Source organism: Rhamphochromis longiceps, linkage group LG3 (genome assembly GCF_057381845.1).
Source record: "Rhamphochromis longiceps isolate RC_006_pf linkage group LG3, R_longiceps_female_GT1.1, whole genome shotgun sequence".
Taxonomy (NCBI): Eukaryota; Metazoa; Chordata; class Actinopteri; order Cichliformes; family Cichlidae; genus Rhamphochromis; species Rhamphochromis longiceps.
This window is the reverse complement of record NC_140559.1, coordinates 62,466,814-62,481,733: the sequence shown is the minus strand read 5'-3', so window position 1 is coordinate 62,481,733 and position 14,920 is coordinate 62,466,814. Positions and strand designations below refer to the sequence as shown.

Sequence of the window (14,920 nt, the reverse complement as noted above, 5' to 3'; positions counted from 1 at the left end):
GTTGATCCAGACCACAAAGCTAGCTAGCAGTTACTTGCCAAACTCAAGCCAGAGGTTTTTCTGCTACGGTAGTACGATGAAGTCCAAACACCGCTTGTTCCTGACCGACGACACTCTGCTGTCCTGCATGAATATTAAAGTGACTTCTTACAGCTCTGATATGGCAAAGCTCTGCAGTAATGTTTAGAAACAGAACTCACACTAACCTAATTTTATTCTAAAATTATTGGGCCTCTGCTACGTTTTATTTATTTGAAAGTGGGCAATTATTTAGGTGTGAACTCAAATAGACAAAATACAAAATCATGCTTTATGTAAAAGTAGGCCTCTACATGCCAGTGTTGTTTTTTCTCCTCTTCAAAGCATTTGTTAAAAGGTTCTTAAAATAAAAAGACCTCTTATTACATTTGTATTAAGTGTATGTATTATCCTTTCCGAATTGCATCTGTCAGGGCACTCGGTCTGTGACCAAATGTTTTCTACACTGTTAAAAAAACATCTTAAAAAAACAGTAATATTCCGGCAGCTGGGGTGCCAAAATACTAAAATAACAGAAAATATCTTCCTCATAAAAATACGGTTATTTTCAGTAATGACAATACAGTTTGTTGCGCTAATTTTACATGGGATTCTGCCTTTTCCAATTGCGTTTAGACATTAAATTAGGAACATTTTAATGTGATCAAACAATGAAATTACCTATAAACAAGGTCAATGAATGTGGCAATATGAATCATAATACGCAAATGTACAAAAATATACAGTTAACAGTTGGTTTAAAAAATAATGGCTTGCTCTCCCTGGGACAGAGGCGAAGCTGCCATATTGCACCATCGGCCCCTCTGGCCATCAACAGTAGGCGAAGAGTCTTGACCACGGACACAATACCGAGAGTGTCCAAGACGGGGCTTGAACCAGCAACCTTCTGATCACAAGGCGAACTGCCAACTCTTGAGCCACAAACGCCCTCTATAGCAATGATAATAATACTTATGTGATGTAACACAAGGTTATAGGAATCATGTTATATACTTTTCCATAGCATTACATTTGAATTCAACAGTTCAATCTTTCAAATAATGGACAGATATTTGTGAATTCATGATAGATTTGTAAATGTATTTTAACAATCTAAATATGCATATGTATAGACAGATACATTTAATAATCATGACAATTATGTTGTAAATGGTAAATGGCCTGTATTTATAGAGCGCTTTACTAGTCCCTAAGGACCCCAAAGCGCTTTACATATCCAGTCATCCACCCATTCACACACACTCACACACACTGGTGATGGCAGCTACATTGTAGCCACAGCCACCCTGGGGCGCACTGACAGAGGCGAGGCTGCCGGACACTGGCGCCACCGGGCCCTCTGTATTACATTACAGTGATTTAACGTTAATTTACATTCACAATGTGAAGTCAAAGTCTATTTACGTAACTTTAATGATATTAAGAACAGAACAAAACTGTAAAATGCAGTAAAATACTTTTATATTAGGATTTTTTCCTACAGTACAGCCACACCCGCGACCTTGTGGTTGTTAGTTCACATTCATTGGCCGATGCTTAGCGTCATGTTTTTATGTGTCCCAACATCCAATGGCATGTCACATTGTTTTCATGGCCACACCCTCACCCCAGGTGCAGAGGCCTATTTCTGTTCAGGAATGTTGTGAATACTTTAAGATTTATATTAATTGCAATTCCTACATCTACATTTATTTCTTAAAACATGTAATTAGCACAGCGTGGCCGTGCAATGTTTTATATGTTTTTTTTAGTTTTTATTCCTGTTAATTATATTTTCACTTGTTACCTCTAAATTATTGAATCAGACAAAATTATAATTCAAATACTCCTTTAATTATTGATTATTCTCATTAATTTTCGATCATTTTATATATTTTTCTGTAGTATTACATTTGGATTTAACATATCAAAATCAGCCCGGTCTCAAAATGCCCGGGCTGATTTTTTTGTCCCAGTCCAGTCCTGGCCTCACAAAATTATCACGACCACAAAAAACGTGAAAAGAGTTGGATGGACATTGCTGCTCAATCACAGCTGCCTGGTCAATGCTTTTCAATCTAGCAAAGTTGATGGTGGTGGTGTGTGTGTCTGTGTGAGTGAAAGACAGAGAGAGAGGGAGAGCGAGAGACAGATTTTGTGTTATAACCTTCATGTTATGGACGCACAGTGTGAGCACTCAGGTCCCATCAGAGCATCGGGCCGACTAGTGTGAGACCCTGTACGTGACCTACAAACTTCTAACCCCTGTGGTTCAATCGTACAGTTTGAGCAGGAGCTGAATAACGAGACTGAAAAATTTGCACAGTGTATGCCCAGCTTAAGGAGACAAAGACCTCAAAAGAAGGGGCCTCATCTTAGGAGATTAATCAGTCTTTCACCTGATCATTTTAGGAGTTTAAGCAGAGGAGGACACTAGCTGGCCAGCCAGACCCAGCTGCAAATGACATATTCAGGGTTTGAAGAAACGTGTCTCTACAGCTGAGCAAAAATGTACAACAAGCAACATATAATGGGTGAATATGAATAACTTTTTATTTCAGGAAACGTTAAATTTAACTTGGTAACGATTACAATAACAGTGACCATGTGAAATTATACAGATTTTACTAGCCAGAGTAAACAAACATTCTCAGTTGTATTATATACCAAACAAGCAAACAAAACTCAAAGCATCTGGTTTTAACACAGACTCTACATATTGTATTGAACTACACAAGCATCAGCACTTTGAAATACTTAAAATGAACTTTAAAATACTGTTGGCCATCTTCACTCAACCAACAGCCAAAATGGTTACATCCTACACTGTGACAACTTGAGTGGTGACCACCGTTGAGGTGGCCGGCTGCATGTAGGCCCTGATCTTCACCTCACGATGCATCTGGCACCAGACACACTCGTAACACCAAAGTATTTTACAGCAGTCATCACAGCACGAACCCTGCAGGATGGAGAAGAAAAAGAAGAGAAGAATAAGACATAACTCAACACAATGAGGCAAACATGGTGAAGTCCCCATGCTTGTCTGATTTAGAGTACTCTCAGTGTTCACTTGCGAATGTGAACCAACAGCCAAGTAGTTCTTTGATGCTGTTATAAGAAGCTGGGTGAGTTAATAAAAGTGAATTTGTTCACAGCCGTAGTTTCCTGTTAAACAGATTTGAACAAACTGTCGTTACACTGTCTGTGTGTTTAATGAAGGCACACGGGGTATGTTTGAATGGTCAGTTTCACTTGATTGATTGATTGATTGATTGATTGATTGATTGAATCTTTATTTTGAACATGTTGAAAAAGTACAACAACATAGAATTAAAAGAGAAAAATGAACAAAGCAAAACAAAAGGAAAACGAGCAACCACAACTACAAATAACGTCCATGTTCAAAAAGCAGCAGGAAGAGGCATAAGCTTATTTAATCCCACCCCTTTTCCACTATCTAGTATCAATAGACTACAGAAATACCTCCTTGCAATTACATTATATGTTATGTGTAATTTTTTTTATTATTCTTTTTTTTAATATATATATACATATATGTTTCTATCTATCCATACATACGTATATACACATACGCACATATACACATTTTCAATAACCCCAGTAACACCTCAAAGGATACACAACCTACAAATATATATACAGTATACCCATACCTACATACCTGTGCACCCGCACACACATGAAAATGTTGGACAAGAACACCCTATCAAATCTCTACGTCTTCCCTACCCTGTAAAAACCATATCCTTAAACTGCTTTTTAAACTGTGCCATGCTCGGACATTGCTTCATATCTTTACTTAGTCTGTTCCACAGCTTCACTCCACACACAGAGATGCAAAGACTTATTAATCTTGTATGGATACGAGGATGTTTTAAATTTAATTCCCCCCTCAAATTGTATCCCCGTTCCCTTTTAGAAAACATTTTTAGAATATTGTCAGGAAGCAGGTTATTTATTGCTTTATATATAATTTGTGCAGTGAGAAAATGAACCAGATCTGTGAATTTTAGAATTTTTGATTTTAAGAATAGTGGATTTGTCTGATCTCTGTAACCAGTTTTATGGATTATCCTTATGGCCCTTTTTTGTAATAGAAAGAAGAGAAATAAGAATGTGGGTGGCAGCTGTAATAATGTTTAGGAAAAAGAGCTTCTTTAATTACCTCCTTTAGCAAACAATTGACTGGAGCATCCTTTATGAAAGGAGAGGAGAAAATGCCATCCCACAATTCATAGCAACGGCTCATCCAACTATTCACGAAAACTATCCAGTACGCAGATCTTAATTATAACTGAATTTTCCGATTTGTGCCATAAGCTAGTGATTTTTCACAACAGCCTGCTAAACACATGAAGAACGTGCAGAAGATGTGTGTCAATTTTCTGTGTTACCAAATTTTATCAAGTTGGCAAAGCACAAAGCTCATCACAATAACTCATAAAGAAACAAAACCTTTACAGGAGTGTAGTTGGCTTACATCCACCAAGGAATTCAAGGTCAACTCAATGATGGTTGAAGATTTTTAAAAAGCCTTATAAGATTGAAAATATGATCATTACATGCGTATGTATGTTCAGCAGGTATCTTCAGCACCTCCAACCTCTCCTTCAAGGTCATGAAATGGAGCTAATGGTCCAAGTGATAATAATGCTATACAGGGCTATTTATTAAAACTATATTTCTCATTGTCATTGTTCCTATTGAAAACATGTGCGCATATAGGGAATGATATATGGGCACTGTAAATATCCCGTTACTTTGGACCCCTGACCTTTCTGCAATGTCAAATAAGGTCAAATTTTCATGAAATTCTACTTGTTACTTATTGGCAACATTTAGGAAATAGTACTGCTATATGGGGACTCAAAAACCTGATTTCTGCATTGTACATCTATGGTTTTCTTTCAAGTTGACCCAAAATGTGTTATTTTTATTGCACTATATATTCTTTAAAAAAAATCAATGAAAACAAAATATGAATTTATAAAAAAAAAAAAAAAAAAGAATTTATAAAACTGTACAAAATGCAACACTTTTCAATTATTCGGTGAGCTGGCCTAACGGAAGTTTGCACTCTCAGTATGCTTCTTTTTATGTTGATTTTTGTAGGAAAAGCATATCTTTTAAAAAGAAATACAATTTAAATAAAATAGTTTTCACTCCTCAGTTTAGCTTGGCTAACAGCAATAACCTTGACCCTCCCTCGCCCCCAGCCTTACAGGGATGCCGTAGCGGTCTCTGATCGACTGGCGAAGCGTGCAGGACACCACGCAGCATACATCACAGAGTGGGAGGCAGCAACACCACCCGTGCTTGTTGGCTGTATCACACTGCATGCAGGGGAAACACCAAAGGGCACAGCAACCTCGACAGAAGAGAAAAAAAGTATGCAGACACAAGTTTATTTCACTGTTGAATAAGTTCTCCTTCAACAACTAGCTTGTGCATCCTGTGTTTCATATGCTGACTTCAGTCCTACCTTCAGATGGTCAGATACTCAAGACCCTCTGAATAAAAGTCTGAGAAGAGAGTTGATACAAAAACCACTGCTGTTTGTAGAGTTTGCTAGATTAACTTACAAGTGCCCATATCAGCACAGCAATCACAGAGGCCAGTGCTCCAAGTCCCAGGGTGTTGATTAGTGCTGGAGACTGTCACTATCTGGGTGGCCGCCTGGTATTGAGCCATTTCTGGAGGAAAGAAGGTAGAAATAGAGATGCATTGAAGGGTTATAGTTTTAGTTGCTCCTCTGTACGGAGAAATCAAATGCTAGAATATGAAAAAGATAGCAACATTACTGTCCACAGTGTGGATATTTTTACAAATAACAGTTTCCTGTTTCGTGAAAATCACTGCAAAGACCATTGGCACAAAAGTTACGAGTACATCTTTTAAAACTCAGAAATTTGATAAAACCCAGCTTATAAACTGCATTCACAATACATTTCAAACCAATAACTTTTATAAATCTACCGTTTCAAACAGTTCAAAGTCACACAAAATCTTAATCTGTCTTGAATGCTGAGCATTCAAGACAGATTAAGAGATATTTAGTGTTATTTATCCATCTTTTTCTTTGGTACATAATCCCATATATCTTGCTTGATATATTTGATGTCTTCAGTTTGTATCTACAATGTAGAAAGTAATAAAAGTAAAGACTTTTGGCTGGTAGTGAATATACATATATATCTACATATATGTGTATATGTACACACACACACACACATGCACATTTAATTTGAGCACAATAGGACTTATTTGGGTAGCTCAAATACGTCACCTGGTTTTCTCTCACTCTAACCTCTGGTCTGTCTCAGTTAAGCTGCCCACCTAACACTAGTTTTTATTTGTATTTTTTTTAGAGTCGTGGCCCTGGTGTTATGTATGGGTAAAATGTGAAGAGGCACTGTTGTTACGAGCTCTTAGAAGTTTCATAGCCTTGAAAGAAATCACGAAGGTGTAGAAGAATCGGATGTGTAGAGTTAATGGAGCAATGATAAAATGTATGTAACACTAAACAAGTGAGTACTGGGTCTGATTGATTTCCTTTGACTGTGTTTTGTCGCCTTTAAAACACCTGTAAGGGTGTAAGCATGTATGTGGGCTACTTCCTATTTTTTTTTTAAGAATCCTTACCTATCAGAATTTATTTAAAGTGCACTTTAACATGGTGTTAAATAACATTTGCATGCCTGTCTTGCACAAAAGCAATGATGCATGAAAGTGATGCATCTACAGCCCTTCCTGGTTTCTTACTATCATTTCACAGGAAACAGACAGATGTACATTCTCTGTCTCATTTGGTGCACATCAGACAATACATGAAACTCATCAAACCCACAGGGCTGATCAGAAGATTCTAATGTGTCAAAGTGTTTATGCAAATAATAATATGCGCTTCACACACTGTGTAATACAAGGATAACAGGATGTTTTTTACTGCTGAAACAGTGAAAAACACGATTTAATATCATGCAAGGAATTCATTAATAGTATTATTTGTATACTTCTCTACAACAGATATCTAATGAAACGTGTGAGTTTCTGCCTTTTTTTTTTTTTTCACATGGCTGTTGCTCCACTCAAATGTCTTCTGAAATGAAAGTATTTCATCTTCCTCCTCTGCCTTTCAGATGATTTCCCTCCAAATTTGGTATTAGTCTTTAACTCCGCCTTTCGGGCTGTCTTCTCTTAACAGGCTTCATCGGGTCTCAACAGTCTTTTAGTTATTTTCAGGAAGTGACATCTGTGCCATAGCAGTTACATCTTGAGGTCAGCTTTGCATTACATGAGTCAATGTGATTGCAAAAAAGATGAACTGACATCTGCAAAGTGTCTCTTAAATTCAGTTTAAATGTGAGGCCACTTTTTTACATTCAGAATGAGAATGACACAACAAAAACAAACACACATAAAACAATTATATACAGAAGGCCTGTCACTTAACTAAAAGCCCAACACTGCCCTCCACAGCAGAACAGATATTAGCACAGCCTCACCTTCTCTCTTTCTAACCTCTAGTCATTGTTGATAAAGCTCATAAGTCTCCGTATCATTGCTGAAAGGGCTGAGTTGATTATCATTGAGTTGAGGATCTCACTTTCCTTCCTCGTTTCATGGCTGGAAGTGTCCTGAAGTGTGTGTAAGAGCTGTTGTTGTAGCAGCAGTGCCATGACAGTTAGATTGCCTGAAGGCACCCAATCACAACATTATTAGCAAGGAGAAATAAATTGTGCTCCTCTTCAGATTAAGTATGTAGGAAGATGGTGATGAAGCTAATTTAACAGCTCCTCCATTTCTCCCAACATTTACCTCTCTATGTTTTTTTTATGTTAAGGATCAGGGCACTGTGTGCCACTCCAACAGGTCCCATTCCAGAGGAGTGTTAGCGTTTGAAACTAGTGATGTGTCGGTCACGAACGAAATGGTTCTTAGAGCCGACTCTTTGATATGAACGACGCGAGCCGGATCCTTATCGCGAGCCGTGGGTGTTTTTTTTTTTTTTTTTTTTCCCCCCTTTCTCTCACCCTCTCTCTCGCACTTTTTTCCAGCAAGTACCAACAACCGGATTTGGTGTGTGGTAGTAACAGGTAAATGAACTTTTTTTTTAAGATTATTTGAATATATATGAGTGCTTGAGTATAAATACACAAACAATACACATATGCTTTCAATTGTGTAATTTAAGTGATCTAGGTAGCTCTGTTTTGGAAGTTAATGCTAGAAATGTGTTTTGGAATTTGTACGTGCTTTTTAGAGTTTGTACGTGCTTTGTCTCTAGGGGCCACCGCATATATTTATATATAAACATATATAAATAAAACCACTCTTTTTTACATTAGTAATTCCTTTTGTGCATAATTTTATATTATTGTTAATAATAAATTAATTAAAGCAACAAAACAACCTGAAGATCCGGTTCGGAGCCGAAAGAGCCGGTTCTCTAAAAAGAGCCGGAAATCCCATCACTATTTGAAACGCTTGGGCCGCTCTGCCTGCCACAGTTTCAAACTGGTCATGTGACTGCATGGCCACATCTCATTGGTAAAAAAGTTACCGGAAGCTCCACTGGCGGCGTGTTATCTAATGTGTTCAACTAATTATTTTTTTAAAAAAGTAACGAGTCGAATTTTGCAAATGTAGCGGAGTAAAAGTACCGTTTCTTCTTCACAAATGTACTCAACTAAAAGTAAAAAGTATCGTGCAAAAAAGGTACTTTAAAAGTACATTTTTTTCCAAAACGTACTCAAGTAAATGTAACGGAGTAAATGTAACTCGTTACTACCCACCTCTGCCCCAGTCACCATATCAAGCTTAGGCTACGTCCACACTAATCGTTTTCTCTCCATTTTGTCCTCACTGAGACGGCGTTTTCCTCAAGGAAAAACGCAGCGTTTTGAAAACACTCTCGAAAACACATACCTTTTAAAACAGAGCTGCCCCGTCGCAATGTGGACAGTTGAAAACGCAGACTTTCTAAAACGTGAGCATTTTAGTCATGTGATGCAGTCATGTGACCAATTAAACAAAGCTCCGGTGCGTGTGTCAAAAAAATCAACACACTGCTTCCGAAGCACTGTGTCGAAGCTTGATTCGTTTGGCCAGAGTCACGTGATCAGTGACGATCGAAGGTTCATTTAGAACCTAACTGCTTCAGTGTCTCATTCAATGCTTTATAAGGAAGCGAATCATTCGCGGGATTTGTGGATTGTTTTGATGGTGGGTTTTCCAGCTTTGTGTTCTGGCCGTTTGCTTTTGTTTTGTGCGTGTTTATTATATCTGAAAACGGGAAAAAGGTAAAATGTCAAAAATCTGCTTCCATAATATAAATATCATTAAATAACTTTAGAAAAACTTCCACTTGACTCTTTACATGTAATGTTGTAAAAATATATATTTTATTGTTTAATTAATCTGAAAATGTTAGTCTGCCAAATGTGCAGCAATTTAATTTATTTATTCTCTTTAGCTGATAGTTGGTGGGGCCCAGGTAGACTGTATAACTGCATCTCTACCAGTTTCTCTGCACTCCAGCCTCCTCTGTGCCATGTGAAGGGATTTTCCTTAAGGCAGGAGAAATTATCGCCACGAAAAGGAACAGGTTCGGCCATTGCACACTAGAACAAATTCTCTTTTTAAATAAAAATGGAAAAGGGTTACCTTAAACGCATCATGTTTTTAATTTGCAAGTTCATAAGCATTTTCCCTTTCCCATTTCACAATCAATTCTACCCCCAGGTCAAAAATATGTATAGGAAAATTACCCTAATGTAATATTATTTATAAAAATACCCGTCTAGCGATTAACTGCATGAGTGCAGGGAGGCAAGACCTCAGAGCAGAAGCATACTCCATAATGTGTTGTACATTTTGATATGTATATTATATGTAACGTGGTATTTTTCAATTATTGTATTTACCAACATCAAGAAGTCACAAGCAAAGAAAGACCACACCATGCTGCATGTTTAAACAAGGAGAGTTTACTGGTCAAAACTATTTATTAAACAAATAAAACACATTTTTTTAACCACCAAAAAATACACGTTCAAAGCAACACAACGGCGGCCCAGTATCAGACAGAATTCCACTCAGTAGAGTGAGGAATCATTATGAAGCAGTTGGTTTTATTTTGTGGATTCAAGCTGCTCTTCATATTTTTGGCCACCAGATGTCACCAGAGAGGACTGTGTTGAAAAGCTTCGAGTAATGAACCGTTTTTCAATACAAGCTTCAGTGCTTCAGAAAGCTTCATTTGGCCATCACTACTGATAGGTTTGATAGCACTCCGCTGTCTTTGTTTAATTGGTCACATGATTGCATCACATGACTAAAATGCATCATGTTTTAGAAAGTCTACGTTTTCGAGTGTCCACACTGCGACTGGACAGCTCCGTTTTTAAATGTATGCGTCTTCGAGAGTGTTTTCAAAACGGAGAGAAAGCGTATTTAATTTTTATTGACTATTTTAACCGGTACGTCTTCTGTTTCCGTGATCACCCCCTGCTGCTCTCCCCGTTAGGGTTCCCTTCTAAGCTTACACCAAATGTTCAGCAACTCAGGCTGACCCTTTGGTGACTCAGGCGACTCAGGCTACGTCCACTAATGCGTTTTCAAATGAAAACGCATTAGTGGACGTAGCCTGAGTCGCTTTCTGCATTTCCTTTTAATGTTGCTGACCCTTTGTTGTAATGACTTGGTGATATAAGTAATGTTCCGAAGGGTTAAAGAAATCTGAGCTGGCAGCAATCACTTCAGAGTGTCGGGTCAGAACACTTGCAAATGTTGAGATGTGAGAGGAACAAACAGGCAGAGTCCAGGAATAAAGTTGTCATTCTTTGTATTTCCAATTGAGAATGTGCCCGCAGCTGGGCGAGAGAGAGAGAGAGAGAGTGTGTGTGTGTGTGTGTGTGTGTGTGTGTGTGGGGGGGGGGGTTTGGTCTTATGAACGCACACACTGTCCGTTGTTTGGCTGCCGTTTGTCTCTGAACTAAAGTTGCGGACATGCACCCCGATGGTGCAGGGGGCATAGGTAATCCCATACACAAACCTAACCCTTTTGTACAAGTAAAATTGAATAGATTTGATTTGAAATAACAGAACTCGAACCAATTACAGAAACATAACAATAAAGCAACCAAAAAGTAAGAAATAACAATAACAAGAATAAAAATCAAGAATAAAATAGATACAATATACAGCCAGTGGCAGCTAGAATGTATTTCAAACATTTCAGAGGAATACAGATTGAAATGAATGCTTAGCAAGACAAACATGAAGCAGCTTTATGCTTTACTGTATTTTGGACCGGTAAGCAATTTGAGGAAGTTTTTAAGGTGGAAGGATTTTAAGGCTGATGAAATAGCTGTTTTAAAATACCACAATGACACTTCTTACTAATTAAAAATAAAAAAGTTTGACAACGCCACAGGAACAGTAGCTGAAAATGCCTTTTATATCACTTAATGGCACTTATTGTATCGTATAAAGGTACTATCATTTTAGAGTTGCATTTTCATAAATACAAATACGTTCGAGCACTTATTTAAACTTTCACAGCTGTTATGATAATTAAATCTATTACAGATATTATGGTGTGCCTTGATGATCTTGCCAGATTTCAACCTTTGCAGCCTGTATGGCATATCATAGAATATATTTCTTTTTTAGAAAAATGCTAACAGTTTATTATTGGCAACTTCATGGCCACTCCAGATCGTTGTGTATAGCTGTCGACTCAATTACTCAAACAAATCATAGGATCCATATCAAGAAAGGATTAAGTATATATATCAAATAAGGAAAATATATCAAATGCATGTCAAACAAAATAAGAAAAATTTAGATATAAAATTTATTAATTATAACATTGGAACTATTATTATTATTAGTAGTAGTAGTAGTAGTATTACAACTGGCAGAGAAAAATTGTTGACTGTTTGCAGTTGTCCATCAGTATAAAAACTCGTCTTACCTTTTCTCTGGTTCTCTCAGCTTTGAAAAAAATTAGAGAGTGGACAACTCAGCATTTAACTAGAAATCAGAGAGGGGAGGGGGGGAAAGGGAGAGATAATGCTGTAGCTCTATATGCACACAAACACACACACACACACACACCTCTGCAAAACGGTTTTGTTCTGTTTTTTGTTTGTTTGTGGCTTCTTTGTGGTTTCTTTCTCTTGAGGACAGTGACCCAAAAAATTTCATGTAATGCTGGAACATTGAGAAACATTGTTATAAAAGCCTCGTCATTTCCCCAGTACAACTGGACCGTAGATGGCTTGACCAATCTTAATGCTGTTTCCACATGCAATAGAAGTCAGATGCAAAGCAAAAAGAATAATCAAATTAAGAAGAAGAAGATGAATGTGAAGATGCTACAGAGTTTGTCTGCTTTACACTACCACACAGTGCAAAGTTAACAGATGACTGAGAAAGCATAGATTTAGTGTTGAAGAAAACTGCTACAAAGTATTTGGTGCATCTTCTGGACAGAGAAAAGAAGATAAGGATGACTTGGTGAGGAAGTCAGAGTGAGGTCTAGAGTGAGGAAGTAGAGGAAAGTATTCAAAGCAAGAAGTTAGCAAAACGTTTTCAAGCATGAGATTGCTGTGCAGTGCTGTAATGAAAACAGAGGGATACGCTGATGAGCTATATGAAGATAGGGGAAAGAGTTGTTTAAAAAAGTGTAATCTTAACTGCATGCCTCAGTTTTACTGCATGATAAAAAAAAATGTCTGATTTCAGACTGGCAGGTGTGATGGAGTAGAGCTGTCTTTGGTCTAGAAGAAAATTTTAAAAATGGCAGACATTAGCTACAGCACAAGATGTTTTCTGATGCTTTGGTCCTGACTGCAAAACATTTTATCTCAGTGAAATTGCAAATTGCCTTTATTTACAAAGAAGAACTCAGGGCTGTGTGTTGGACAGGGTCGTCTGCAGTACGGGGGCCCCACAGGGCAGACTTCTCCCACAACTCCACCCAGTGCTTCCTGCAGAAGTTCTCTGATGACTCTGCAATAGTCGGCCTCATCACTGATGGGGACGACAAGGAGTACAGAGGACTGACCCAAGACTTTGTGGACTGGTGCCAGCTGAACTACCTCCACATCAACACTAGGTAAAACCAAGAAGCTGGTGGTAGACTTCCGCAGGCACAAACATCCTCCACTGCAAGCACTGAAGACTCAGCTCATCTATGTGTCAGTGGATCTCCAACTTCCTAACTGGCAGACCACAGGCAGTAAGGATGGGCGGACATGTCTCAGCCTCCACCACTCTCAGCACTGGAGCCCCCCTGGGGTGTGTTCTGAGCCCCCTGCTGTACTCTTTGTACACATATGACTGTGTGGCCACTACCAGCTCCACCACCATCATCAAGTTTGCTGACGACACCGTCGTGGTGGGCCTGATCTCTGATAACAACGAGATGGCCTACCTGAAGGAGATTAGGAATCTGGAGAACTGGTGCCAGAGGAACAACCTCCTTCTAAACGTCAGTAAGACAAAGGAGCTGATAGTGGACTTCAGCACTAAGCAGGAGAGGAACTACCAGACCCCCGTCATCAATGAGTGCCCAGTGGAGAGAGTGGACAGCTTCAAATACCTCGGAGTTCACATCACGCAGGACCTGTCATGGTCCTGTCACATCAACACCGTGGTGAAAAAGGCCCGACAGCGTCTCTACCACCTCAGACGCTTGAGAGACTTCCAACTGCCCTCCAAGGTGCTCAGGAACTTTTACTCGTGCACCATAGAGAGCATCCTGGCGGGAAACATCTTAACCTGGTTCGGGAACAGCACCATGCAGGACAGACGAGCTCTACAGAGGGTTGTGCGGTCAGCTGAGCGCACCATCCGCTCCGAGCTCCCTGACCTGCACTCAATCTACAGCAGGCGGTGCTGGACCAAGGCCAGGAAGATCGTGAAGGACCTCAGCCATCCCAGCAACAGACTGTTCTCTCTGTTGAGGTCAGGAAAGCGATTCCGCTCCCTGAAGACCAACACAGAGAGACTGAGGAGGAGCTTCTTCCCGCAGGCGATACGGTCTCTCAATCACACCACCACACAGTACTGACCCACACATATGGTTCTTACACACACACTGGACTTTCTGGACATTGTTTTTGCACAACACTGGTCACTATATTCTTCATTTCCGGTTAATACTTGTACAGCTGCTGTTATTGTGTATATATTTATTTATATTTAGATTTCTTCATACATTCTTATATAGTTCTATATTGTGTATTTTGTTGTACAGTTATTTTATTTTCAACTTTAATTTATATATTTTATCTTATTCTTCCCAGTTAAATTTACCCTTCATTCTAATTTGTGTTGTACAGTTATTTCATTTTTAACCTTAATTTATATTTTATTCCTTCCTAGTTAAATTTACCCTTTTTAATTTTTCATATTTATTTCCTATCTTATTCATAGCCTTTTCCTTTTTTGTTTTCTTTAAGTCACGAGCAGTTGTCCAAGCATTTCACTACATATCGTACTGTGTATGACTGTGTACGTGACAAATAAAATTTGAATTTGAATTTGAACATCCAAGGTATGGACATTGAGTGGGACGGAGAGATTTCGCAGGTCTTTCCTCCCCACTGCTGTCAGACTCCACAACAAAGACTCCAACTGATCAAACACACACATCCACACATGTGCAATAACACTAGGTGCAATACTCTTTATCTGACAAAGTTGTATTTTTACTCAGTTGTATAAAGCATTTGCATTCTATTTTTATCCTATTGTATATTTTATTCTATTTATTCTACTGTATATAGTATTTTTTTTATTCTGTACAGTTGTGTACAGTATTTTATTTTTATTGTATTCTAACTTTTGCTACATAACTTTTGCA

At 38.4% G+C, this 14,920-nt stretch overlaps 2 protein-coding genes across 2 annotated transcripts in view; one reads left to right on the top strand and one right to left on the bottom strand.

Moving 5' to 3' along the window:
• The window catches only part of LOC146675647 (protein NLRC3-like), a 340,816-nt gene that overhangs the window by 224,826 nt on the left and 101,070 nt on the right, over positions 1-14,920 (top strand). The window lies entirely within an intron of this gene.
• Positions 2,556-9,119, bottom strand: LOC146675652 (placenta-specific gene 8 protein-like). The gene is made up of 4 exons (XM_085400660.1): positions 8,971-9,119; positions 5,625-5,735; positions 5,265-5,410; positions 2,556-2,980 (listed from the first exon to the last, which is right to left on the bottom strand). Exons 2-4 carry the CDS (start codon positions 5,731-5,733, stop codon positions 2,840-2,842), a joined length of 396 nt encoding a protein of 131 aa, XP_085256786.1. The 5' UTR covers positions 5,734-5,735; positions 8,971-9,119; the 3' UTR covers positions 2,556-2,839.

Excerpts from the sequence above, each read along its gene's own strand:
- LOC146675652 (XM_085400660.1), bottom strand. The coding sequence starts at position 5,733 with ATGGCTCAATACCAGGCGGCCACCCAGATAGTGACAGTCTCCAGCACT. Across the intron at positions 5,411-5,624 it reads CTGTGCTGATATGGGCACTT|GTTGCTGTGCCCTTTGGTGT; the intron begins GTAAGTTAATCT and ends TCTTCTGTCGAG. Across the intron at positions 2,981-5,264 it reads GAGACCGCTACGGCATCCCT|GGTTCGTGCTGTGATGACTG; the intron begins GTAAGGCTGGGG and ends TCCATCCTGCAG.